This window comes from Panthera uncia (assembly GCF_023721935.1).
Source record: "Panthera uncia isolate 11264 chromosome A3 unlocalized genomic scaffold, Puncia_PCG_1.0 HiC_scaffold_11, whole genome shotgun sequence".
In the NCBI taxonomy this organism is placed as follows: domain Eukaryota; kingdom Metazoa; phylum Chordata; class Mammalia; order Carnivora; family Felidae; genus Panthera; species Panthera uncia.
Window position 1 is genome coordinate 15,147,303 of NW_026057578.1, and position 24,174 is coordinate 15,171,476.

At 50.7% G+C, this 24,174-nt stretch overlaps 1 protein-coding gene across 1 annotated transcript; it reads left to right on the forward strand.

Annotated features, from left to right (window-relative positions):
• Nucleotides 1-4,384: 4,384 nt before the first annotated feature.
• Nucleotides 4,385-23,224, forward strand: SDC4 (syndecan 4). Its single transcript, XM_049650707.1, has 5 exons — nt 4,385-4,482; nt 15,985-16,123; nt 17,171-17,217; nt 18,049-18,247; nt 21,153-23,224. Exons 1-5 carry the CDS (start codon nt 4,414-4,416, stop codon nt 21,302-21,304), a joined length of 606 nt encoding a protein of 201 aa, XP_049506664.1. The 5' UTR covers nt 4,385-4,413; the 3' UTR covers nt 21,305-23,224.
• The last annotated feature ends 950 nt before the right edge of the window (nt 23,225-24,174 follow it).

Sequence of the window (24,174 nt, forward strand, 5' to 3'; positions counted from 1 at the left end):
ATGACTTCAGAGAGATTCTTAGAACTTGGAGGAAGTGAAATAATTCCTTCATTTCAGAAGGTCAGGATAGCTTTTTATTTATTTATTTATTTATTTATTTATTTTTTTTAGGATAGCTTTATAGAAGAGCTTCTGTTGCCTAAACTGGCACTACTCAATCTTTTTTGTTAGCGTGCTCTCCAAATGATTGTTGAAAACTATGTACTTCCTGGCACGTTTTTTAGTTGAGAGCTAATATTTTTCATCCAAAGTTTAAAGAGTTGCAAAGGTTCTAATTTTTGACATATTGTAAATTCATATACTCAGAAATAAATGTCTATGTCATTCTTTTAAGTGTATCCAGTTGAATGAAATACCCTAGCAATTTGATACCTATAATTATCTGTTAAAAAAATACATGAACAGGGGCATCTGGCTGACTTAGTGGGTAAAGCATGTGATTCTTGATCTCGGAGTTGTGAGTCTGAGCCCCATGTTGGATATAAACAAACAAACAAACAAACAAACATGAATAGGCTCTTCTCTAATGGAAATTTTACATCACTTTTTTTCTATTCAAACTCACATTTCCATTCCATGTTTCAGAACATAAAAGTTTTACAGTACGGGGCACCTGGGTGGCTCAGTAGGTTAAGCATTGGACTCTTGATTTTGGTTCAGGTCATGATCTCGCCATTTGTGAGATCAAGCCCCAAGATAGGCTCTGTGCTGATGTGTAGAGCCTGCTTGGGATTCTCTCCCTCCGTCTCTGTCTCTGTCTCTCTGTCTCTCTCTCTCTCTCTCTGTCTCTCTTCTCTCTCTCTGTCCTCCCTTGCTCTCTCTCTCTCTCTCAAAATAAATAAACTTAAAAAAAATTTTGCCATCAATTTTTTTTTTTAAAAGTAGGCTCCTTGCCCAACATGGGGCTTGAACTCATGACCCTGAGATTAAGAATCACATGCTCTATAGACTGAGCCAGCCAGGTGCCCCACCATAATGTTCTTTTTTTTTTTTAATGATTAAATAGCTTATTAATAGCTCTATCATATTTCCCTGCCTAAAAATATATATATGTAAATTGGATTATTTTTTTTTAAATTTTTTTTAACATTTATTTATTTTTGAGACAGAGAGAGACGGAGCATGAACGGGGGAGGGTCAGAGAGAGAGGGAGACACAGAATCTGAAACAGGCTCCAGGCTCTGAGCTGTCAGCCCAGAGCCCGACGCGGGGCTTGAACTCACAGACCGCGAGATCATGACCTGAGCCGAAGTCAGACGCTTAACCGACTGAGCCACCCAGGCGCCCCTGGATCATTATTTTACCTCCTATGACCATAAGACTAGGTATTAAAAATTTATATCATTACAATTATCATAAGGATGCATTTGATTGGGATGCTGGATGGCTCAGTCTTGATCTCAGGATCCCAAATTCAAGCCCTGCTTTGGGCTCTGCACTGGGTGTGGAGCCTACTTAAAATTAAAAAAAAATTCAATTGATCAAAACAATGTAAATATATTACAATTTTTTAAAGTCCTAAAAATGGGGCACCTGGCTGGCTCAGTTGGTTGAGCATCTGGCTCTTGATCTCAGCTCAGGTCATAATCTTTGTTTGTGGGTTTGAGCTCAGCATCAAGCTCTGCACGGGGCCTGCCTGGGATTCTGTCTCTCCCTCACTGCCCCTCCCCTGCTTTCTCTCTCTCTGTCTCTCTCTCTCTCTCAAAATAAATCAACTTAAAAAGGGAGATATATACCCCACCCAAAAAAGAAAAAAGTCCTAAAAATATTTTTAACCGTTTGATTAAAATATAACTGAAATAAAATAAATTACACAGAAAGTGTGCAATTTGACATATGTACACACTTGTGAAACCAGTTCTACAAATTATGATAAATAATTATTAAACAGGGGCAACGTTTCCTTACCAAATAGTCACGTGTCCCTAGATGAATATTGCATGTGCTAAAGTGAGATAGGTTTTAGCAATAATTTTATTCCTACTTTAATTTTTTTATAGCTGTTAAGCAGTGGTGTGCCAAAGCTAGTTTGTACTGGTTCAATGTTTAGGAATTTTGTGGGTGGTTTAGGCATCCACAAAGGCTAGGCACCTTTGGTAACATGACCATTACTACAAATTAAATTATATAAACTCACAATTATATAAACTATATTAAAAACAAAGGAAATATGTACTCAAAACTCATCATTTCCTAATTATTTCACTACCTTTTATTGTTATCTATGCCCTTGATATTATTTGCACCTATTATTTTGCACTCTGTGTGGTACAAGTATTGCTCATCTCTAATCGGCGCTATGTTTAGTGACGTCACATTGGGAGCTTGAAATCCGCTATGGTGGGAGTATTTATACCACAGAAATTGGCAAATGGTACAGATTAGCACTTCCTGCTTTCCCCAACTTATTGTTGAACACTTACCAGCACACTACCGGCTGTAAGAAGTTGCTGGGAATGAAAGGAGTTTTGTTATAGTGATGTGTTGACAGATAACCAAAATCGCATAGTGATCTATCATCAAAAATTATTTTTAATGATCTATGTACTGACAATTAGATTAGGCCCTCCTTCAATTGTGTGGAAAGCAAAGATTGCAAAACCCATCTGACTTGCAAAAGGATTTCTTATTCTGACATAAAATTCACTCATTTGCTCAGTTTATTTCTCAATCCTAAGGAAGGGTAATGAGAGTAGCTGGAAAAAATTGCTTATCTTTAAATCCGTGGGGAAAAATATGATCGGCATTTGAAGCTTGCTTGACCGCCAAGGATCTCTGCCCTACATGAGATTTTCATCCTTTGATAATAATTAAGGGAGGAAAGAGGAGAAATCACTCCCAACTCTCTACTCCACAAAGTATATGAATTCACAGTATCCCAACAGAAGCCAAACACCCTGGTTATGAAGCCATGCTTCTGCCCTAGAAAGATACATAGAGAAATCAACCAGGGCAAGAGATAAATCTAGGTACCTTTGGTAATTTGATGGATTATCATAGGATGCTTCCCCCTAATAATTCCAACAGTATCTGCAGTATCTGTACTTGGGGTCTGTACTTGGGGGCCTGAGAGGATTTGCACACCCAACCCTACCCTCCCTTCTTGGGAGGATACCGGGGTAAGGCAGACACATAACTTTACAACTTTCATTATTTTTTTTTTAAGTTTGTTTATTTATTTTAAGGGGAGAGAGAGAGAGAGAAAATAAATCCCAAGCTGGCTCTGCACAGTGCAGAGCCTGACACGGGGCTGAACTCACCAACTGGGAAAGCATGATCTGAGTCGAGACCAAGAGTGGGGCATTTAACTAATTTAGCCACCCAGGCGCCCCACAACTTTCTTTAAAAAAAATTTTTTTTTTAACATTTATTTATTTTTGAGACAGAGAGAGACAGAGCATGAACGGGGGAGGGTCAGAGAGAGAGGGAGACACAGAATCTGAAACAGGCTCCAGGCTCTGAGCAGTCAGCACAGAGCCCTACGCGGGGCTTGAACTCACATACCGCGAGATCGTGACCTGAGCCGAAGTCGGATGCTTAACCGACTGAGCCACCCAGGAGCCCCCACAACTTTCTTTTAAAAAGGGTGGAAGTAGATCTGAGGCAGACTTGCAGACTAGTTCTCAGATCAAACTTTTTTGAAATTCAAAATCAGGAAAACGAATCCTTTAAAACAGGTCAGCCATCCTCAAGCCAAAAAGTTTGCCCATCGGTTGTTTTTGTTCAGCTTGCTGCTAAGAATGGTTTTTACATTTTTGAATCATTGGGGAAAAAAATCAAAACAAGAATGATATTTCGTGACACGTGAAAATTATATGAAATACAAATTTCACTGTTCCATAAATAGTATTTTATTAGAACACAGCCACTCTCTTTCTTGCAAGTATTTGTAGCTGATTTTGAGCTACTGTGTTAGAGTTTGATTATGACACGAGACCGAATGGGCCGCAAAGACTAAAACATTTAGCTCTTTACAGAAAAATTGTGCTGACCCCTTAAGGCTACGCAAGTCCACGTGCCATTTGGAATGTCTTCCTTTTCCTCGGAAGGAAGTGTACCCGGTTCGAGGAGCGCGGGTCTAAACTGAAGACCCTGGGCAAGTCCTTCCCATCGAAGGTCTCAGTTTCCCCCAAGTATGAAATGGGGTTAGACACAGTGATCTCTGGGGGCCTGTCTGGGGGGAAAGCAAAGAAATAAAGGAGACAGGAACTCGGGGTAGATCGGGAGCCGGTCCCTCGGGGTTTCCAGCCGCGTGGGCGGGCCCAGTGCCCCGAGGCCCAGCTTTCGCAGGGGAATTCCGGGCGGGGTGCGGCGGCGGGGCGGGGCCGGGGGCGGGGCCAGCCGCCGCCTATAAGAGGGGCCGCGCGCCCGGCCGGACCACTTGCCTGCGCGCCCTCTGCGGACCGCCGTGCCATGGCCTCCGCCCGCCTGCTCGCGCTGCTGTTGCTCCTCGTGGGCGTCCCCGCCGCTGCCACCGAGTCGGTAGGTGCTTGGGGATCCCTGGAGGGCGGCCTGGTGCCTCCTTTGTTCCTGGGGGCCCGGGCTAGGGGGGGCCTCAGGGGTCTGCAACGCCCCCAACCAGACGCCGAGGCTGGGGAAACTTTGCTGGAAAACTTGGCTCCCGGGTCACAGGGAGGCTCCGGGCCGGGGTGGTTCCCGCGCGCGAACGTGCGCCCCAGCCTGTTGCTCTTCCCGCCTCCCCTGGCCTCGGCCCCGCCGCGCGCTCCAGGCTCGGACGTGACTAAGCCGGTGTCACCTCTTCTCTCCCCCACACTCTCGCCCTCTCCTGGTGATCTTGGGGCCCTGGATCCCCCTGCACGCCCTCCGTAAGCGCCCAGAGCGGCGGCTCTAGAATCTGATAGGGCCTGGGCACGAGGGGCAGCGTACTCGGAAGGGGGAAGGAGGAGGGTTGTGCGGAACCTTGTTTCACACACCGGGGAATGAAGGACTGAACCCTGACCTCAGGTCTGGCCCCAACCCCGCCACTGGGCTTGTAACTTTGGGTAAAGCCCTGCCCCTTCTGAGTCTCAGTTTCCCCATCTGTACAACGGCAGGAGGGAACCCGGCAGGAGATGGCCAGTGCCTCTGTAGGGCCACTCCAAAGTTGGAACTCTGATCTTCCAAGGGCAGACGGGAAGGATGGTTTGGGGTCAGCACTTCGCCAAGAGTTGAGCCTCTGCTTTCTTCGAGAATGCTGTTTATTTCTGCTGAACTGCAGAAGGGAAATTGGAGTACCCACCTTGAGTAGGGTGAAGGGGGGTGGGGGACAGAGGGCCTCAGTGAGCCCAGAGAAGCCCTCCTTCTCACTGCTCTCTGGTCCCTGTCCTAGTTTACAAAGTCCTGGGCCACCAGAACCTCCATTCATCCCCTGCCACCAGTGTGGGGGAGGAGGATGGCAATCTCATCTGGGAAGTTGGGGGAGCAGGAATTGCTTGGAGGGTCTGTCTGTCCTCCAAGAACCCCGTTTTTTGCCCCCTTCGTTCCCTTAATTAAACCCCCCTTTTTAGAAGGAGCAAGTCTGTGGAGTTTAATCATTACAGATTTTTTAATGGGGCTCCTGTTTCTCTGGGCTTGGGCAAGGGAAGTCTTTTCTGCCTGGCAGGCTTCTTTTGGGGAATCCGTGAGATCCTAATAATAACCCACCAGCACGATTGCAGGCATTTAGTGGTGATAGCAAACATTTAGTGCTTATGGTGTGCCTTATGATGTTCTAATAGCTTTCTAATGGCTGTTCCAATGTCCTATCAACTTGCTTAATTCTGACAACAACCCTGCTGTTTACTGTTCTTAAATTGGTCCTGAGGCTGAGGAGGTTAGCTAACTTACCCAAGGTCACACAGCTAATCAGGGGCTGAGTCATTCAAATTTAGGCAGCCAGGTGTCCAAGTTCCTGCTCTTACGATAAGCTGCAGTGTGATGCTTTCTGAGTGGCGGCCCTGAATCTGTTGAGATTTGGGGCTGGCCGGCCTCAACGAATTCTGAGGTGGAAGGAAACAGGAGACCAGAGTGAGGTGATGACTTCCCCAAACTGAGGGCAGCCAGACCAAAAGGTTAGTGTCTGAGCCAAGACTCCAACCTACACCTGCTGCTCCCTGGTACAGTGCTCTAAATTAGGCCCTGAAAGATGTGTTGAGTCCAGCAACTGGGGAGACCTCCAGAGGAATGCCATGTTGGGTCCTGTTGGCCTGGACAGTGTGGGGAGAAAAGAAAGACCCAGGAGGTCGTGAGGTCACTGCATGGGCAGTCACATGGCAGTCTCGGTTCAGAGGCTGCTGAGTCTGCAGGTGCTTCAGGGTGAGGAGCAGACAGCTGTGTCCTGGGGGCAGTCAGAAGGATATGGTTTGGGGGAGGGTGACCCATCAGCTGGGGGAGAAGTAGGCCCTGAGCAGCTGCTTCCTGAGAGAGGTATCTGGCTCTCATCCTGACCTCAGCACTCCCCTTCCTGGTGAATGTCAGGGACCTTCCACCTCTAATTGGGTCACAGGGCTTCCCCTTTTGCCTCCGCCACCCCCTTCCTTCCAAGATTGTGGCCGGAAAAATCAGACCTAGTCATAGTTGGATAGATGTAACGGAGGCCCGCCTTTTTCTTTTTGCAGGTGGAGAAAACAGGCCCTGGGAGAAGGGATTTGCTAATTGCAGTTATGATTTGTTGAGTTTTCCACATGCTAGGTCTGGGGCATTTTATCCTCACAAAAAAACCCAGCATCTCGGGGTTATATTATGCCCACTTTACAGATGAGGGAACTGAGGTCCGTCTCCAATAGTGCTGTTGAGGCCCCTCTCCAAGTTTAGGTTTAAGCCAAAGGCCTCCCCTCCCCTTGGGTGATACCCTACCCCCACCCTAAGGGCTTGGTGCCACAAGTTTTGGGAAGGGAACCCAGGCTGAGCAGACAGCCTCTTCCCTGGCTGTGGGACTTGCCATCCCAAACCAGTTCTTCCTGTCCAGCTGGGAGCATTCCCCTGAACTGCCTTCCTGCCACTCCTTCCCTAGCCAATTAAAGGCAGCCCTGTTTGGGGAGCTGGACCCCTCCAGAGGGGTTGCTGCCCAGAGGCACAGCCTTCTGATGTGGCACCAGGCCCAGTGGGTTCTGGGGAAATGTACTTTAGCTTAGAGATGTTTTCGGTCTCCTTGAAAATTCTCTCCTTGATTGCCCTGAGGTAGGAGTAGGGCAGAAGCCCAGAGGGTCTAGGACCCTTGAGTGGTCAGTGAGAGCTCTGTGGAATTCTTAAAAGCCTAGAGAGCTACTAAAGAGCCTATTTTGGGCCATGGTTTAGAGGGTTCTGTGAGCTTGATGTCCCCCATCTGTAAAATGGGGTTTGAAACAAATGACCTTGATTGCCCTTTTCAGCTCAAGTATTCTATTCATATCCATCCCCCCAAACCTACCACACGCACCACTTCCACCCACACACACCCAGGGGGGAATTCTGCCCTATTCATCTTCAGCGAAATACTTAACCCCTTACTTAGTATGCAGGAAATATTTGCATGAATGAATAAATTCATGTGTGTAACTTCATTCGAAAGGGTGCATTGAGGTAATTTATCACTAACGTGAATGCCTTCCAGGGAAACCGTGAGGTAGGTTTTATTATCTCCATTTATACAGGAAACTGATGCTCAGAGGAAGGTCGTGGCTTGCCAAGGTCAGAACCAGGTCTCTGATAATACAAGGTGTCTGGTTTGAGCGTCCTCTGAGAACTTTCCAGATGAGAAATTCCGGCTGGCTTTGAAGGAAGATACCTTGGGTTCTACTTCCTGAATTGGAAGCACGTATGCCCTATCTCTGGGTCTCAGTGTCCCCAACTCTATAGTAAGGAGGTAGGACCAAAACCCTCCCAAGGGTCCTCCCTGCCCTGAAAACACACTGATGGGGGGAGGGGAGCTTTCTTGGCCCCCTTGGTAAAGAACCCAAGAGGAGAAGAGCTGGGGGGTGGAGACATTCAGCTCCTGCCATCCCCAGCTCCTGGAAACAGAAGGCTTTTGCAAGGACTTGGAGTGCAGGGCCGCCCTGAATGAGGAGCTGGGAGAGCCAGGCTGGGCTCCCCGCCCCAGTTCCTTCTTGGGAGGAATTGGCTGCTAGTTGTTCTCAGCCTCCTGGACTGGTGGGTGTGATTTCCAAATGACCATTTAAAATTGGGGGAAGGGGCTGGACTGGGCCTGTGAGTCACTGGAGGAGAGCGGTGGCTGGCCTGAGTTACCCATTTCCTTTCAGCCTCTTGGCTAGTAGGATGGCTCTGATGAGGGTGTTGGAATGGGTTCCAGAGTTTTACCTTGTCCCCTGAGAGCCTATTAAAGATAGTCAGCGTCTCAATGTCCAGGGCCTTTGAGGGGATGCCCAGGAAATGTTAATACTAGGGCCTCAGACCTTCCCAGTGCCCCGTCCGTGTGGACTTTGACAGGGTGTGAATTCAGCCAGTTGTTTGTTTCCCTTGAAGCAGAACTGAAGTTGCCACTGCTCTGAGCTCCTAGAGCAGAGCTGGTATATAGTCCAGATGGGGTTGGACCCCAGGAGTCTCTGACTTGTCTGATGTCCTCCTCTCCCCTTACTTCCTGGAACTGGCAGGAGGGCACTGGAACAGTGGCTTGGGGTTAGGCAGACCTAACTTCAGACGTGTGAAGGCCACCTCTTCCTAGCTACATGGCTTTGGACATGTCACCCAGTCTCCCCAGCCTCTGCTTCCTGGTGGGTAAGAAGATCAGGGTTTTGGTGGGGCTGGTAGGAGGGGACAAGGCTGCAGTGAGCCCCTGGTAGGGAGGCCGCATTCCGTGTGACAGACATGTCAGCCATGCCAGGTGGCCCTGTGCCTTTGAGGATTCTACTCCCCCCCCCCCCCCCCCCCATGGCCCCTGGAACGCTTTCTTCCCTCCCACTCCCCAACAGCTGCAGGGTGGTAAGGGAGGAGTCGAGGGTGGGGCTGATGGAGTTCAAATCTCCTGTTTGTTTGTTTTAGAAGTGGGCTGTTTGCTAATTATCAGATGGGTTCATATTTAAACAAGAACCAGTTCTCAGCGGCCCCACCCCTCCCGCCAGGATTTGTAGGAACCCTTTGCTGAGCAGTTTGCAGCCTGCTGGGTGATGGCAGGGTTTGCTAAGGGTATGGGACCACCTAGACACTGTCCAGAAGGGGGTCACCCTTCCTGAGCCGGAGGGGCAGAGTTTCTAGTCCTACGGAGGCTGAGTGAATTGCAAGCTGCGCTCTGGGCTAGGAGAGGGGGTGTGGTAGTGGGCAGGAAGGTACAGTGTCTGAAAAGCCAGTTTTCATACACTTTCAGTGCACAGTGCCTAGAGAGGGAGGTGAAGGCCCGTGTCAACAGTTGGGGCCTGATTTAACTCCAGAAGGACTAGAAACCTGGCTTCTTGAGCTGGTTTGTTATTAACTCACTAGTGACCTTCAGGCGTGTTCCTGCACCTGGCCAGGCCCTTTGGCCCTGTCTGCTGGAGGCAGGGTGACTGGAAGTGGGTGCATTTCACAGCCACAAAAACCTGAGTCACCATCCCAGCTCTGCTGCTCACCCCGGGACATGCAGTTAGTTAATAAGTCACTTCACCGATGTGTCCTCTACAAAACACCTGTGTCACTCAACTTGTAAAGTGTTTGGCAAACTTGTAAAGTGCTGGCTTGATTTGGGTTTATCATTAGCGGCTAGACCAGGGTTCTTAACCTGGCTGGATGTTGGCTTCAGGGAGATGGTATCTGCGTGCACACTGAAAAATGTAGACTGATGGTTACAGTTCTCGGGGTTCAAAACTTTTTATCCTTACTGGAGAGCTCCAGGAGTCCCCAGGAGATGACTCTGTGATTTGAACACTTCTTCCCAGCTTTGGCCTTCTGCAGTCCCCTGCCCAGTCTATCCCTGCTACTTTTCACCACCTCTGTGCCCCTGGTTACTCACCACCCCCACCCTCTGGCCAGTCCCTCCTGCTCAGCGCACCCCCCCCTCCTTATTCTGCCTCTCTCCTCCCCCACCCTGAAGGCCCAGAACTCTGCTGCCCCAGTTTTCTCTGGCACAGTAGAGGAGGCTGGTAGTCAGGTGACACCTGGGGTAATGGAAAGGGGAGGCAGGGAGAGGCTGGTATGTGTGGAAACAGTGACTTGGTGGAGCCGCCGGTTGCAGCCAGGCCTGTGGGACTGGCTGTACCACTGGAACCTCAGGGCGTGGGGGCAGGGATGACCCATGGCCGGTCACAGGCAGTGGGGACACTCCTTGCCTGGGGTAGGGGGGCGGGGTAGGGACTGGCTGGGAAACGTCTGTGGGACAGACCCACTAGGTCTGGAGCAGTGGCTTCTCCGAGTGGGGGGCGGGGGGTGTGGGGGGGTGCACAGCAGGGAGTCTGGGAAGGGGCAGGAAGCCAGCACCTAGTGCTGATCTAATCAGCCTAGACTAGAGGCTATCGACTCTGCTCCTGAGAACACGGGAGGCTTGTTTATGTCCCCGCCCGCAGATCCAGCAGGGACTTCGGATCTGCTGCCTAGATTACAAGCCCCAGCTTCAATGCACCTCTGTCTCTGCAGCCCTCAGGGAGCCAGCCCCCTCCCGCCTGTCTCCAGCGGTAATCGGAGCAGTGCCCAGCTTGGTTACCGGGCCTCGAGACAGAGGGAGGCTTGTCTGTTCCAGAACCGTCTTTTGTCTTTTACAGGTGGGGAAACTGAGGCCCAGGGAGGGAATCTCCCAAGATCCACAAAGGAGTTAGTGGCAAGGGTGCTGCATCAGCTGCCGTCAGGGGGATGTCCAGAGCTGCAGAAGCTCCCACCTCTGCCCCCATTCCTAGCTGCACCCCAGGATCCTGGAGCCCTCGCTGTGGAATGGGCTGCCCTGGGGGGGTTGGTGAAAAGTTGGCTGCTGGCTGTGCCAGGCCTGGCTTGTCTCCTGTGTGATTGTGTTCAGAGTAACCTGACCTTGGAGTGGGCAGAGCTGACATTCGAACCCCCACCCTAGCCCCACCCCTACTCCTAGACCTGGCTTAACCCTTCAGTTACCAGAGTGCCAGGCTGTGGATTGGTGTGTGGTTTCTTATTGCCTTCTGGATATTTTTTTTCATCCTCAGGGCAGGTCAGGAAATACTCTGGGATCCCCAAGTAGAATGTCAGGCATCTCTGGTCACTGCCATTTACTCCTTTTGGAAAAATACAACCCAGTTTCCTCTGCCTCTATCTTCTTATGACAGGTGCTCCAAGTTGTGTGACCTTGAGCAGGTCTCTGCCCATCTCTGGGTCCTTTGCAGTCTCCAGGGACCTGATTGGTTGTTGAAAAGTCTCTGGTCTCAGAAGCAAAATGAATACTCATTACAGGGTTATGTCCCTTCATGATTTGCAAACCCCCCCCCCCCCCCGCCATCCACTGACCACCTTTCTAGCAATGGAACTGCTTCTATAGCTTTTTCCAGGTCTCTCTGACCCTTTGACCACTAATCCCTTTAGCCAGAAGGAAGGCAGGTGGGGATTAATAATAGCTACTACTCAATGAGCACCTGCTGTGTACTGGGCCATATGCCGGGTCCCTTGCACACACTAATGCATTTCACTTAATCGTCATCGTCCTGCAGGGTGCTCCTAGCCCTGGTTACCAAAAGAGAAAACTAAGGGTTCAGGGTTCAGTATACCCCAAGGTTCCTGGAGTTAGGAAGTGGCCATGGCCAGACTGTGCTTTGCTTGTGGGTAACCACTCTTCTGGTGGGGATCCTTTGTTTCTGGCGAGGTGTAGAGCTCTGATTGTGGCTTCTGGGTTTGCTCACCCTGGGGGATATCTGGCCCTTCAAAAAGGCAGGGTGGGGGAAAGCAGTGACTAACCAACGGCCCCTTCTGGGGATCTCCTGTCCGGATAACAGGTGGCTTCAGTAGTTGGAGTCCAGTGTCCTTGCCACTCCCTGTTGAATTTGGCTTGCCCAGTTGTCCTTCTGGTCTCACCTCCTGAAAGAAGGGTCAAATGTGTCCCTGACCCTGCCTCTGCTGGGGAGGAGCCTGGGGGCAGGAGGTGGGTGTGGGGGGCTCTCCTCCCTCTTTTCCTCCCACCAGCTCTTGGTTAACCAGGCCTTGACCCTGAACTCCCTGGTGCCCCAGCCAAGTTTTTGTTCTTTTGTTGAATATCACTTTCACCTTTGTTTGCTCCTTGGTGGAGCCTGGCCCGGCACTGTGGGGTTTGGGTGGAGAGGTGACTCGGGGGCGGCAGTGAGAAGTCTGGTTGTAGCTGAGGCGTGGTCTTGAGAAAGATCTAGGTTCAAATCTCAGCTCTGTTGCTTTCTAGTTGTGTGACTTCGGATAAATGACTCCCCCGCACCTCAATTTCCTGCAAACATGTTACAAGACTCGTGCCAGTAAAATGAGTTCATAGAGAAGAGCACCGCGTGGTGCCTGGCACGTTGTGGATACTTGAGCTAGTCACCCCAGCCCCTGTGCTTTTCCCTGGTGACGGAAGCTGTAGGACTTTGGGGTGGGGTTGGCGACCTTTTCCTAGCTTCTTTTCATGCTTATAGCATAAGGACTGGATGCGGAATACATCTGGAGTGACAGCTGCAGCCTGTGGGTTTGCTGAGACCCTTACTTTTGCAGCCCAAACCCTTGAAGCAGGGAGGGAGGACAACTCCAGCCTGGAGCCAGAAGACCTAGCTTCTAAGTCCAGCCCTGCTGCCAACAGTTTGGGTGACCTTGGCAAAGTCCCTTGTCTTTTAATTTGTTTGCTGGGTTATAAAATGAGACCATTGGGCTCAGTGGCCTCAGATACTTTCTACTGGCAGGTGTTAGTTCCTTTAGAACAAAACAGCACCTGCCCCCTCTTCTGGGGATAATCTGGGGAGGCGTCCAGCATCTCAGCCCCCAGGCACTCACCCCAGGTGTCCACCAGCCCTGGGGTAGACAGGGTCTGTGAGACCCAGGCCCACTGCCTTATTCTGCTGGTGATTTCTGTTGTGCTCTGGGAGAAGGGAGGCCTGAGGGCCCAGAGAGGGTGCCTGTGCGTGCACACACACGTGAACACACATTCCCCCGGCAGGGATGGGGTGAGTGGAGAACAGGTGGGGTAAGCTTGGCTGGGATCAGGGTGGGGTCCCTCTCTGGTCAGGGCTGGGCTTGGCTACTGGGTGGCCTGGTGGCTTCTTCAAAGCCACCCTGACTGAATGGGCCTTGTCTGCAAAGTGGGTGAGGCAAGGGAAGGGCTGTTGGCATTCCCTCCCCTCTGCCCCTCTGCACATGAAGGGATGCTTGCCCACAGTCTCATGGAGCTTGGGCCTCTCTTGCTGGCCTCGTCTTAAAGGGTTCCCACTGGGGAATTTCTCTCTTGTCAGGAGTCAGGGGCAGAGAAGATGCTTCTGGAGTTGAAGGTTTTGTTTTCTTGTGTCCTTCCCTGAGCATGCCCCCTGCCCCCCGGGCCTCGTGACTTGTGACTTGCTGGAGAAGGAAGCGTTGGCTCCTCTAATGCAGTCTTGAGCCCTGGAATAGGTATCTGACAACAGGGTCTGATGCCTCCTGTGCCCCTGGTGCAACCTTAGACAAGTGTATCCTCTCCAGGAACCTGGTATAAAAAGGAAGGGTGAGGGCTGAACTGGGAGTGAATCTGGGTTTCAGTGCTGACGGGGCCTGCCTCCTCTCTTAGCCTTCCTTTAGCTACTGTGAAACTGAAGTGGTAACTCTGAGCCAGGCAGCATGCTAATCCCAGGAGTTGTTTCGAAGCACCCCTTAGCACTTTCACACACCCAAAGAAAGGCAAGATGTAGAAACAACATTCTGTGACTCCTGGGGACCAGCGGTGGGGAAGGTCTCTGCCTGAAGCCACCCAGTGCTGGGACCCCAGCCCCTGACTTGACTTGGAGCTCAGACTCCCACAGCCAGTCTGGTCTCCAGGCTTGGTTGACCACTGGCTGAAGTACCTTCTTTCTCTCCTGGGCTGGATTTGACCTCCACGCAGCAGGGCTCCCTCCTAGCTCAGGTGGTCAGGCACTCTATAGACGCGTATGTTCATGCAGGTGTTCTTGTGTGTGTGGTTAAAAGCTCAGGTGACCCATGCCTGGGTTCTGGTCCATTGTGGCCACTTTTTACCAATGTGACCTTGGGCAAAAATCTATCAGGAGGACCTACTTTAGGCTAAGTGCTTAGGAGGTCCTGCTCTCAGAATCTGGGCCTGGGGGAATTTGCTTTGCGGCAGGGACCTCGCCCTAGGGACAGTTTCGTAACCACCTCGGAGCCCTCCCGGAGGAGCTGCCAAACTAAAGCCACAGGCACGGGGCTGTGGGGCTGTGTGCGGGGGCTGGGCTGGAGTTCCAGCACTAGTAGCTCAGCAGCTCCTGATTCCCGAGTCATGAAGTCATCCCGACCAGGGCTTAACCCCTTCTGGCTCCCCACCCCCGTGTGTGCCAAGTATTCAGCGAAGATTCTCCCATCCGGTGGAAGAGGGCTGCGTGCCCGCCGCCTTCCCCCTGGTCTGACCCTGCTCCTTTCCGGGAATCTAGCACATGCCCTCGCGGTGGGTGGAAGAGGGTATGACAGTCAGGTTCTGCCCAACTCTCCCCAGAAGCCCCCGGAGGAAGTACAGGAGGAGCCCGGGCCTCGCCTGCAATGGTTACCTTGTCCTGGGAACAGATATTCCTTCTCGGGCTCCCCTGAGTCACTGGCAGTCTCCCTCAGGTGAAGGACAGCCTGGGACAGTCAAAGAGAGACCTGACCTGACTTCTCTCCATTCTGAGCTGTGCAGCTAACTCAGCCACGTGACCTTGGGCAAGTCACTGCCCTGTTCAGCATTCGAATTCTGTCCAATTCTGTGAGATGGAAGGGACAGGACCTCCCTGGCTTCTGTGGTTCTGAGCAGAGCCCCAGTTTCCTACAGGCAGGGGCTCTGGGAAAGAAGAGAATGTTCTGAGGAGGGGTGTGTATGGAACTTCATGAAACCCTATCTCTTTTGGCAAAAGTAGGGACTTTAATATTTGAGTTAATTAGCAAAAAAACCAAAAACCAAAAAACAAAAAAACTTTGCCCAGGACTGCTGTTCTGTGGGAAGCCTTTGCCCCAGAGCTAAGGAGAACGGCAGTAAGAATTCAGAAGGCTTCCTACCCTTGTGAGCTCTAGGAGATGGGAACAGAGAGAGTAGCTGACGTACTTGTAGGACCCTGGAAAAGTCTTTGCCTCCCTGGACCTTGATACTTTCCTTTGGAAAACTTCTCAGTGGAAGTAGGCTTAAGATTCTGCTGTGATGTCCTAGACTGGGTCCCCGCGGGTAGGGGCCAAGGACATTTGTGGGTGATGGAGTGGATGGTGCCCCACTCTGTGCTGGTACAGAACAGATCCTGTGGGAGATGCTTATAAAGCTGGATATGAGAGTGTGCTCGTGTATTTGTGAGTCACTAGGTCTGTCCAGCACCTGGACTGAGGCCTCCCTGAGGTGTGGGTGAGCCAGCCCTGTCTGTCCCAGCCCAGTCTGACTCAGCTGGGAAAGGTGTCCTGGACTGGGAAAGACCAGGGCCAGCAGCCCTCTCCCTGCCACAGGCGAATCAGTGGTGACTATGTCTGCGCCCTAGAACCCTAGAGTGTCCTACCCTCCAGCCTGTGTGGCTCCTGCAGTCAGGCAGCCTGATGCGGAAGCCTCCTTCTTCCACCCGCTACTTGTGTCAGAGGGAAACACCCAGTTTCCTTGGTTGTAAAATGAGGTTAAAGACATGCCTTTGGAGTTAATAAGAACAGGGGCTGGCACGTAGTAATTGCTTATAGTAAATAGTACCTAGTAATGTTTAACGTTCTGATTATTACCAACTTTATTATTTTTATTAGCCCAGGATGAGAAAGAGATTTGCCTAAGGTCACACAGCAAGTTAGGGGGCCAGGAGGAGAGCAGGACCCAGGTCTCCAGGTCCTGGCCTGCTTACTTTCCAGCACCCCAGGTTACCTTACCGAATGCCCACTTCATTGCCTTTTGGGGCTCGGGGGCTGTTGTCAAGCGCCAGGGGGCTACTGATGTGTCTTCAGAAGTGGCTGACGTAACTCCTTGTTTCACTCTAGATCCGAGAGACCGAAGTCATCGACCCCCAAGACCTCCTAGAAGGCCGATACTTTTCTGGAGCCCTCCCAGATGATGAGGATGTCGGGGGGCCCGGGCAGGAGCCCGATGACTTTGAGCTGTCTGGCTCTGGAGATCTGGGTATGGAGGGTGTGGTGGGCAGGCTTGAGGTCATGGGGCTGGAGGGAAAGTGGCCTCACAGACCATAGGGGGGTGAGCATGTCTTGAGACTTGGATTTGTATGGGGGTTTTCCAGCAGAGCTCCTCCCCTCTCAAAGGGGAAACAAAAGTAACTATCAAGCCTTTCCACCCCTTGGCAACCCTCCTTGGGCGGTTATTTGTTGCTTTGAGTTCATTTGTAGCTGTAGGTTTTCTGAGCACCAGCCTGGACCTGTCTGCCTGTGGCTGGGGGCCTGGTGGGGGTGGGGCTGGAAAGAACCGATAGTGTTTTCTTCTTGTGAAAAGGAGAAGGGCCAGCTCCAAAGCCTGGGAGCATGTGTGGGCAGAAGTATGGGTGGAGAACAAGCCCCTGCTTCAGAGGGGGATGGGAGTGTGTCAAGGGGCCCAGGCCTCTGGGGGCTGGACCAGGGGCCAGGCCGGTTCATGGTCTTCAGTGACTCCTATGTACAGGATGGTGTGATCTTTGAAGTTTGAGCTTTGGAGTCCCATAGTCTTGAGTTCAAACTGCCTCTCGGTGACCTGAGACTTGGTTTCCGAATCTGTAAAATAGTGAATCAGTGAGTTGGGGATGGGACTCTTGGCACATGCTAAGCACTCAGTGAATACTTTAATGTTGCGATTTCTAACATTTAATGTTACAATCTAGAGTCGGCTCAAAGGAATCCCTTGGGGCTCTTGTTCAAATGTAGACTCTGATTCTATGAGCCCTGAAATTCTGCCTTTCTAACCAGCTCTTGGTCCCTGATCCAGACATTCCAGAGCAAGGGTTTGGAGCTGACAGAGCATCTGCTCAGCCACCTGCCTGGCATCCTTGTGAAAGAACCGGGGAGTAAGGTCTTGAGAGCCCCATTTTACAGATGAGGTGACTGAAGCTGGGGTGGGAATGGTCACTTACTGTATACTAAGCATTTGAGGGCTGCTTGTAAGGTAGGACTCCCACCAGCCATGGCTGAAGAAGGGGGAGGTACTTTAAAGACAAATGTTCACACAGCTTTTCTGACTTTACAGATGACTCAGAGGACCCCCAGATCTTCCCGGAAGTAATCCAACCCTTGGTGAGTAGTTAACATGCTTTTGCCTCTCCTCATTTGCTCCACTGTGACACCTGTTGAGAGGAGCCCATAAGTGAGGGTCTGACCTCACTCTGCAAGAAAGCTTGTATTTGTGGCCCTGGCTCCTTAGGGACAGGCACGACTGTGGGTAGGCCATCCTTCCTGCAGGGATAATCACTGTCAACACTTAGATGTGTTTCCAGCACCTTTTCTATGCATTTCTAGGTATTTCCCAGCATTAATATCAAATAATATATATAGTCTTGTGTGCTGCACTTTTCACTTAAAGTGGGCACGAGTTTGCTTCCTCACATAATTAAGTGTTCTTTTTCATTTTTATAGGCTGCATAATCATCGTTCATTATTTTCCCCTTATTGATGGAAAAGTTGTTTATGATTTTTTGATACTCTAAAATCATACCACCACAGCAAGCATCTTTCACTCAAGTCTCTGATTAGCTCCTTGGGATAGAGTCCCAGAGGCAAAGTTGCTGCCTTAAAGGGCAAGCACTTTCTGCAGTTTTGCCCAGCCGCCCTCCAGGGTGGTGATTCTAGAATCCCCACTGACCGGCAGTGAGTGGTAACACCTGCTTTCCTGTACCCTCGGCCACATTCATTCCTCTTTTGGGACAGATCCACTAGAAAGGTTGAGGGTAAGCCTTTGATGGAATAATTGTTGGAAGATTGGTGCTGAATTCAGCTCCAGGACCACACGGTTCATCTGGCAAGATGGCGGAAGCAGATTCCCTCCCTGGCTGAATGTTCCTGTCCCTGCCCTGGGTCCCTCCCCAAAGCACACTGAGCCTTCATCTGTCCTCCTTCTGCCCCATCCAGGTGCCTCTAGATAACCATATCCCTGAGAGGGCAGGGCCTGGGAGCTGGGTCCCCACCGAAGCCAAGGACCTGGAGGAGAATGAGGTCATCCCCAAGAGGATCTCACCCTTTGAAGGGGACGGGGATGTGTCTAACAAGGTGTCAATGTCCAGTGCCACACAGAGCGGCAACATCTTTGAGAGGACAGAGGTTCTGGCGGGTAAGGTCCTCACGAGATACTTTGAAGGGGGAGAGGACTGGGAGGCAGTGTTGCAGACAGGGATGCCTCTGGCACATTGGGCTTCTTGGTACCCCTTCCTTCTAGCCACAGGGTGCCCTGGAGCCTCAAGGACTACACCGTCGTAAGGGGTGGCTCTGACTGGGTGAGCAGCCCGGTGGAGGGGGAGGAGAATTGCATATCAGAGTCTTTTAAAGAACAGCTAGGAGTCAGTCACTGGCCGTAAGTCCTTCTGTCTTGTTTTCAGAGCATTTTCGTAGCCTGGGATTGGTATCTAGGGAGTTTATTCAAGGTTAACTTCCCTCGAAAGCACAGAGACTCCTTTGGATTGGGGTGGTTTCCCTCCCTCCTGCTCTGTCACTTGACAGCCTCGTGATCTTGGCTGAGAAGCTTTCCAGCCTCAGTTGAGGATGTGAGCCTCCGTTTCTTCCTCTGTAAATGGGTACAGTGCTACCTCCTCGGGTTGGTGTAATAACTCCATGACAATGAGAATCTGAAATAATTTGGCAAACCATAAAGGACTTTTCTGATTTGTTGGTGTAATCTGTCGCTGAGTCTTCATGGGGCTTTAGGAGTGGCTCTTTCAAGCCTGGCTGTGGGGCCTTCGGCTGGGGCAGTGCCTGCTGGCTCTCTCCTTCCCTGGCAGCTTGGGGGTCTCCAAAGCTGCGGGCAGGGGTGGGCTGTCAGAGAGAACTCTCTTTCTGGCCAAATGTTATAGGCCAAGGGCAGGTCTTCATGAAGCAGCCTGTCGAGTGGCTGCCCTGGGCCCAGTCTGGGTTACTCCTGTCTCCGGACAGCCACAGCCAGTTGGGCCAACACCTTCGCGGAGTCTTGAGGTACAGGGAGGAGCCCTGTGTCCTGCCTCCATCCAGGACAGATAAGGGTCTTGCCTACATCTTGCAGATAAGGCTGGCTGGGAATGTAACCCTAGGTGACTTTGGGCCCAGCTCAGCCTTGACCCTGACCTCCTGGGACCCGAGTATTTATTCTTTCTGCTTTTCCTTCGCTACTTTTTGTGTGATGTGAGGGGGTGGTGGTGCTATCAGAACTAGAGGGGCCCTTAGAGACCTTGTGATCTTCTAAGCTTCAAAATCTTCGGTAAAACCTCCCCCCATCTTTTTTCAACCACAGAGTTTCACTTTTAGCTGGCATATGTGGGATTAGCATAAGGTTTTGCTTTCACCAACAAAGGGTTCTGCTGCTTTTAAAGAAAAGTTTAAAAACTGCTGATCTAGGCCAAGCATGTCTTGTAACTCGGGGAGACTGAGGCCCAGAGAAAGCAGACCACTTGCTTGGGTCACATAAGCAAGAGACAGAACCAAAGCTAAGTCGTCTCTTAAATCTTGCGGTTGAGAATTATCCAAGCATAAGATCTTCATGTGAGAAGTTCCGTTGCTGTGTTAGTTGGCATCTGAATGGCACCTGGGAGTTTCTCAAGTGCTTGCCAGGTGCTACCTGCTGCGTATGCCCCCCTGAATCTCCACGACCCTATCAGACAGGTATGGCTGTCTTTACTCTTATAAGTAAGGAAACCGAGGCTCAGAGAAGCCAAATCACTTTCCAAAGTCACAAAACTAGGCATTAGTATTGAAACCTAGGGCCGCAGTCACTTTTGAGACTGCCCTTGAACCTTCTGACCCTGTGGGGTCAAGGTTCCAGCACAGACCAAGGTCCCAGTAGAGGAGCTGGGGGTCATCAGAGGGAAGGGTGATAAAAACAGGAATGGGGTTGATACCTTATTCCGTTGTGCTTTTTCTGGTATTTCCTGGGGGCACTTTGTGGCCGTTGTTTCATGAGTTTTAGCTAAGAAGGAACCTTACTGGACTCCCCTGTGCCACTCTGCCCTCATTCTGTGCATAGATTCAGAGTGTGTGCAGGGATGGAAAATTAATCTTCTTAGCCCTAGTAAGACCGAATTAGGGGACTCAGTCTGCCGCAGCAAGGATTCTGTGAGATATCCCTGCCCCCTCAACAAACAGGAATGAGCCCTTCAGGCGACCTGGCATGATGCAGAACAGCTGCCCACCTGAGGTTAGCAGCGCGCACCGGCCTGATGCTAGCAGGTGCCCGTAGGCAGTGCTCCTCTCTGAGCTGAACTGTGAGTGTCATTTATTAAGCGCTCACTGTTGTGCCAGGCCCAATTCAGGGTGCTAGGGACACGGATCATAAAGCCACAAAGGTTTACAATCCATGAGGACTGAGCATACGCTGTGCATTGTTCTAAGCACTTTGGGTGGATTAATTTATTTAATCCTAGGACAAATGTGTGAGAAAGGTACTTTAATTTCCAGTTTGCAATGAGCGAGATGAAGGCACTTGCCTGATGACACAGCCAGTGCTGAGTAACGGGAGTGGGACCTAGGCCTTAACCACCGAGCTGGAAACACGGGAACGTAAACCACTGTCTGTAACTGTCAGTGACGTAGCAGCCTTGCCGTGTCACCGTGTTAGAGCTGTGTCTGGTAGGACACACCGGTGTGTATAGAGGATGTGCACACCTGTCTGTGGAAGCGGAGGCCTGTGTAGGTGTGCGTACCCAGAGCCAGCTAGACTGCGATGCTCTGAGGCCTGCACTGTCTAGGCTGGTTTTCAGGCCTGCGGGTTTGCTTGCTCCTGGCCCGGTTAGTGCTAGGCTGTTGCTAGGGTGTCAGGCTGGTGTTTGGAAGGTGCTGTGGGCTCCAGCAGGCGTGGGTTGGAAGGGTAGCTTTGCCACTCCAGCGCTGTGGTCTTCAGTGACCTCCGATGACCCCCTGTCTTGTTCACGAGGTCACGCCTAGCACAAGTGACAGCAGGGGTGAAGATGTCTAGTTGTAAGAGAGCCGACTAGGGGGAAGTGGCAATGTGCCCGAGGTCCTGACCCACAGCTCTCCCGTCTCTTCCTCCGCAGCTTTGATCGTGGGCGGCGGCGTGGGCGTCCTGTTTGCTGTTTTCCTGGTCCTGCTGCTGGTATACCGCATGAAGAAGAAGGACGAAGGCACCTACGACCTGGGCAAGAAACCTATCTACAAAAAAGCCCCCACCAACGAGTTCTATGCTTGAAGCAGCCTCCTGGGCACACTGGCTTGGACCTCAGCAGGGAGGGAAGCAGAAGGATTTTGAAGGGTGGACATTAGGGTAGGGGGAGGGCAAACTAATACTGACCTGTCAGCATCTCCAGCTGTGATTACGTTTTAAGTGTCAGAAGAGGCATCATTTTCTGTTCCTGCCTGCCTCTTCTTGATTCTCTGGGCCTCGACTGTCCCGGCCGAAAAATGGGGTTACGCCTGGCCTTGCTGAAGGCAGGTCTGGGATTGGATCATTTCTTAATTTTCCACTTTAGAATGTGGGCCCAGGTTAGAGCCTATATTAAACATGCCTCATCCAGAGCCCCTCTGAAGCTGGAGCTCGGCCCCCAGCGGCCTTCTCCTTCCCTCTTGTGAAAAGGAGCTGGGAGAAGGAAATAGAACCACCTGCACCTTGATGTGTCCGTCAAAGGGCACTTGTGACCACACTACAGGAGTCTGTGGTATACCTTGGGCCATTCTCGGCTCTCTCAAGTGACTTTTGGAAATCAGCCTTTTTTATGAGGGGGAGGGGGTGGGGAGAAGAGCTGAAAGTTACATACTGAAATGGATTTGCAAAGTATTTGTAAATCTACTCTTAGCGGGGTATTTTTTTCTAATGGTTCATTCCTTGGTGCAGAGCCTCTGCCTGGGCAAGAGTGTGCCGATATCAAGATGTTCTCCGCTCTCTTGCACTTTCCACAGTACCTGCTAAGTTTGTATTTAATGGTTTTTTGTTTTTGTTTCTCGGAAATGAGAGAAGAGACGGAGATATGATTTTTATTAATTGTTTTTTTTTTGTGTTTTTTTTTTTTACTATTTATAGCTTCAGACAGGGCCTCTTTCTCTCTTTCCTCTTTTAAATATCCTCCCCATTTTTTTTTTTTATACTTAACACTCTCCCACTCATGACCTTGGCCCTTTCTGAAGCTGCTTCCTCTAAGAAGTGGCTATTGCCGAAACATAGTTTTCTAGCAGATCCCAAAATATAATGTAGGGGATGGTGGGATATTTGTGTCTCTTTTCTTGTAATATATTATTATTCATGGTTCTAGAAAAATAGATAAATATATTTTTTCAGGAAATAGCATGATATGTCCCATTTGACGTTGGCTGGATGGTTGAGTGAGTGGAGTTTTGTGTGGCTGAGTGGGTTTTTGCCTTTCTCTCACTCTGTTCATGGTGCCTTCTCCTGATTGGGCCGGAATAGTTGAGGGTAGACAATTCTGCCTTCTTTCTAGCTTCTGCTTTGAGCCCAACTGGTGTTCCTTTGTTTGTCTTCTCCAAATTTAAGAGAACATTGGAGAGCCATCCTATCCATTATGGTAAGCACTAGCCACGCGTGGCTATTCAAATCAATTAAAATCACATAAAGTTAAAAAATTCATTCCTCATTTACACTAACCACATTTCAAGTGCTCATTTGCCACATGTGGCTCGTGGCTGCTCTGGTGAGCACGCAGGTAGAGCCCGTGTCCACCTGTCGAACCACAGTGCTAGAAAACTGAACTGGTATAACAAGTCCCAGCCCCAGCCTTGCTGGGGTGATCTTTGTCTCCCTGGGCAAAGGGGGCATGGGGGAGGGCTGACTGGCTCCTGGCTTTGGAGCTCATCTGTGATCCTTCCTTCACAAAGAGGAGGCCCGGTGGGTTAGTTAGCCCGTGCAGGCTGCGTCTTCTCCTGACCCCACTGGCTGGGGAGGGGGGAGTCGCCCTTGCCTCCCGCACCCTTCACCACCTCAAGCCAGGGGCCCCAGCTGGCTGGGTCCTCTGGGCTCCCCTCCCCCACCCCTGCCATGTCCTTTCCCTCTGGCTATGTTGGGAGTGAGCACCTCTTCTTGTAGCCACCTCACACTGTTGTCTGTTACTGATTTTTTTCTTTTTGATAAGAAGATAATAAAACCTGGTACTTTCTAGATTGCTTGTCTCTGTCATTTCAAAGTTTGTAAGAAGTCCTTTCTGGGTTCTGTATCCTTTGATCTTCGCGGAGCCTGAGATCATTGCCCTGACCAAATGCCCTTTGGGGCGCCAGACACTGGAGGCAGAGAAGAAGCCAAGAAAGGGCCTGGAGAGGAGGAAAGAAAGAATGTGCCCCTGGCAGCCTGTGGGGCATGTCATGCCTAACTTGGTGTGGCGCTTAGATGGCACCTGGTTAAAAAACAAACAAGGTGGGTGGTGGGGGCTCCTGGGTGGCTCAGTCAGTTGAGCGTCTGACTCCTGGTTTAGGCTCAAGTCATGATCTCCTGGTTCGTGGGATTGAGCCTCGTGTTGGGGCTTGGGATTCTCCCTTTCTCTTTGCCCCTCCCCTGCTCACTCAATCTCTCCCTCAAAATAAATAAACTTTAAAAGAAACCCACAAAAATCCTTGGATTAGATGCTAACCATAGAAGTGAGGATGTTCCCCATGTAAATCCAGATTCCCTGCTTCTTTTGGGAAAAACTCAAGATTTGGCTCCTCTCCGGCTGCATGGCAACAATTGAAAGTTGCTGACAGGGAGGATCCTGTCTGGATGTGGGTTTTCTGCTTTGCCACAGTCTTTACCTGCTTCACTCGTGTCACCTGCGTGGCTTCTACAAGCACTACAGTAGTCGGGTCTGGACAAACCCCATTGATGCCTCTCTCAATCCTGGTAAGAGCCTTTTTGCCAAGGGGGGAACCTGCCCTTAGCTCATCTGCAGGGTTAAACCTTAATTCCACGGCCTTGGGCTTTGGTCATCTTCCTTTGGTATCACATCACCCAGTGCTTGGCTGGGGTTGGGGGAAGGATACAGAGGAATTAGTAGAAGCAAATCCTCGTGTCACATGCATGTGCCAGAACCCATGCCGTCTCTGCTTCGTACCTGAACCCACTTAATCGGCACAACAGTT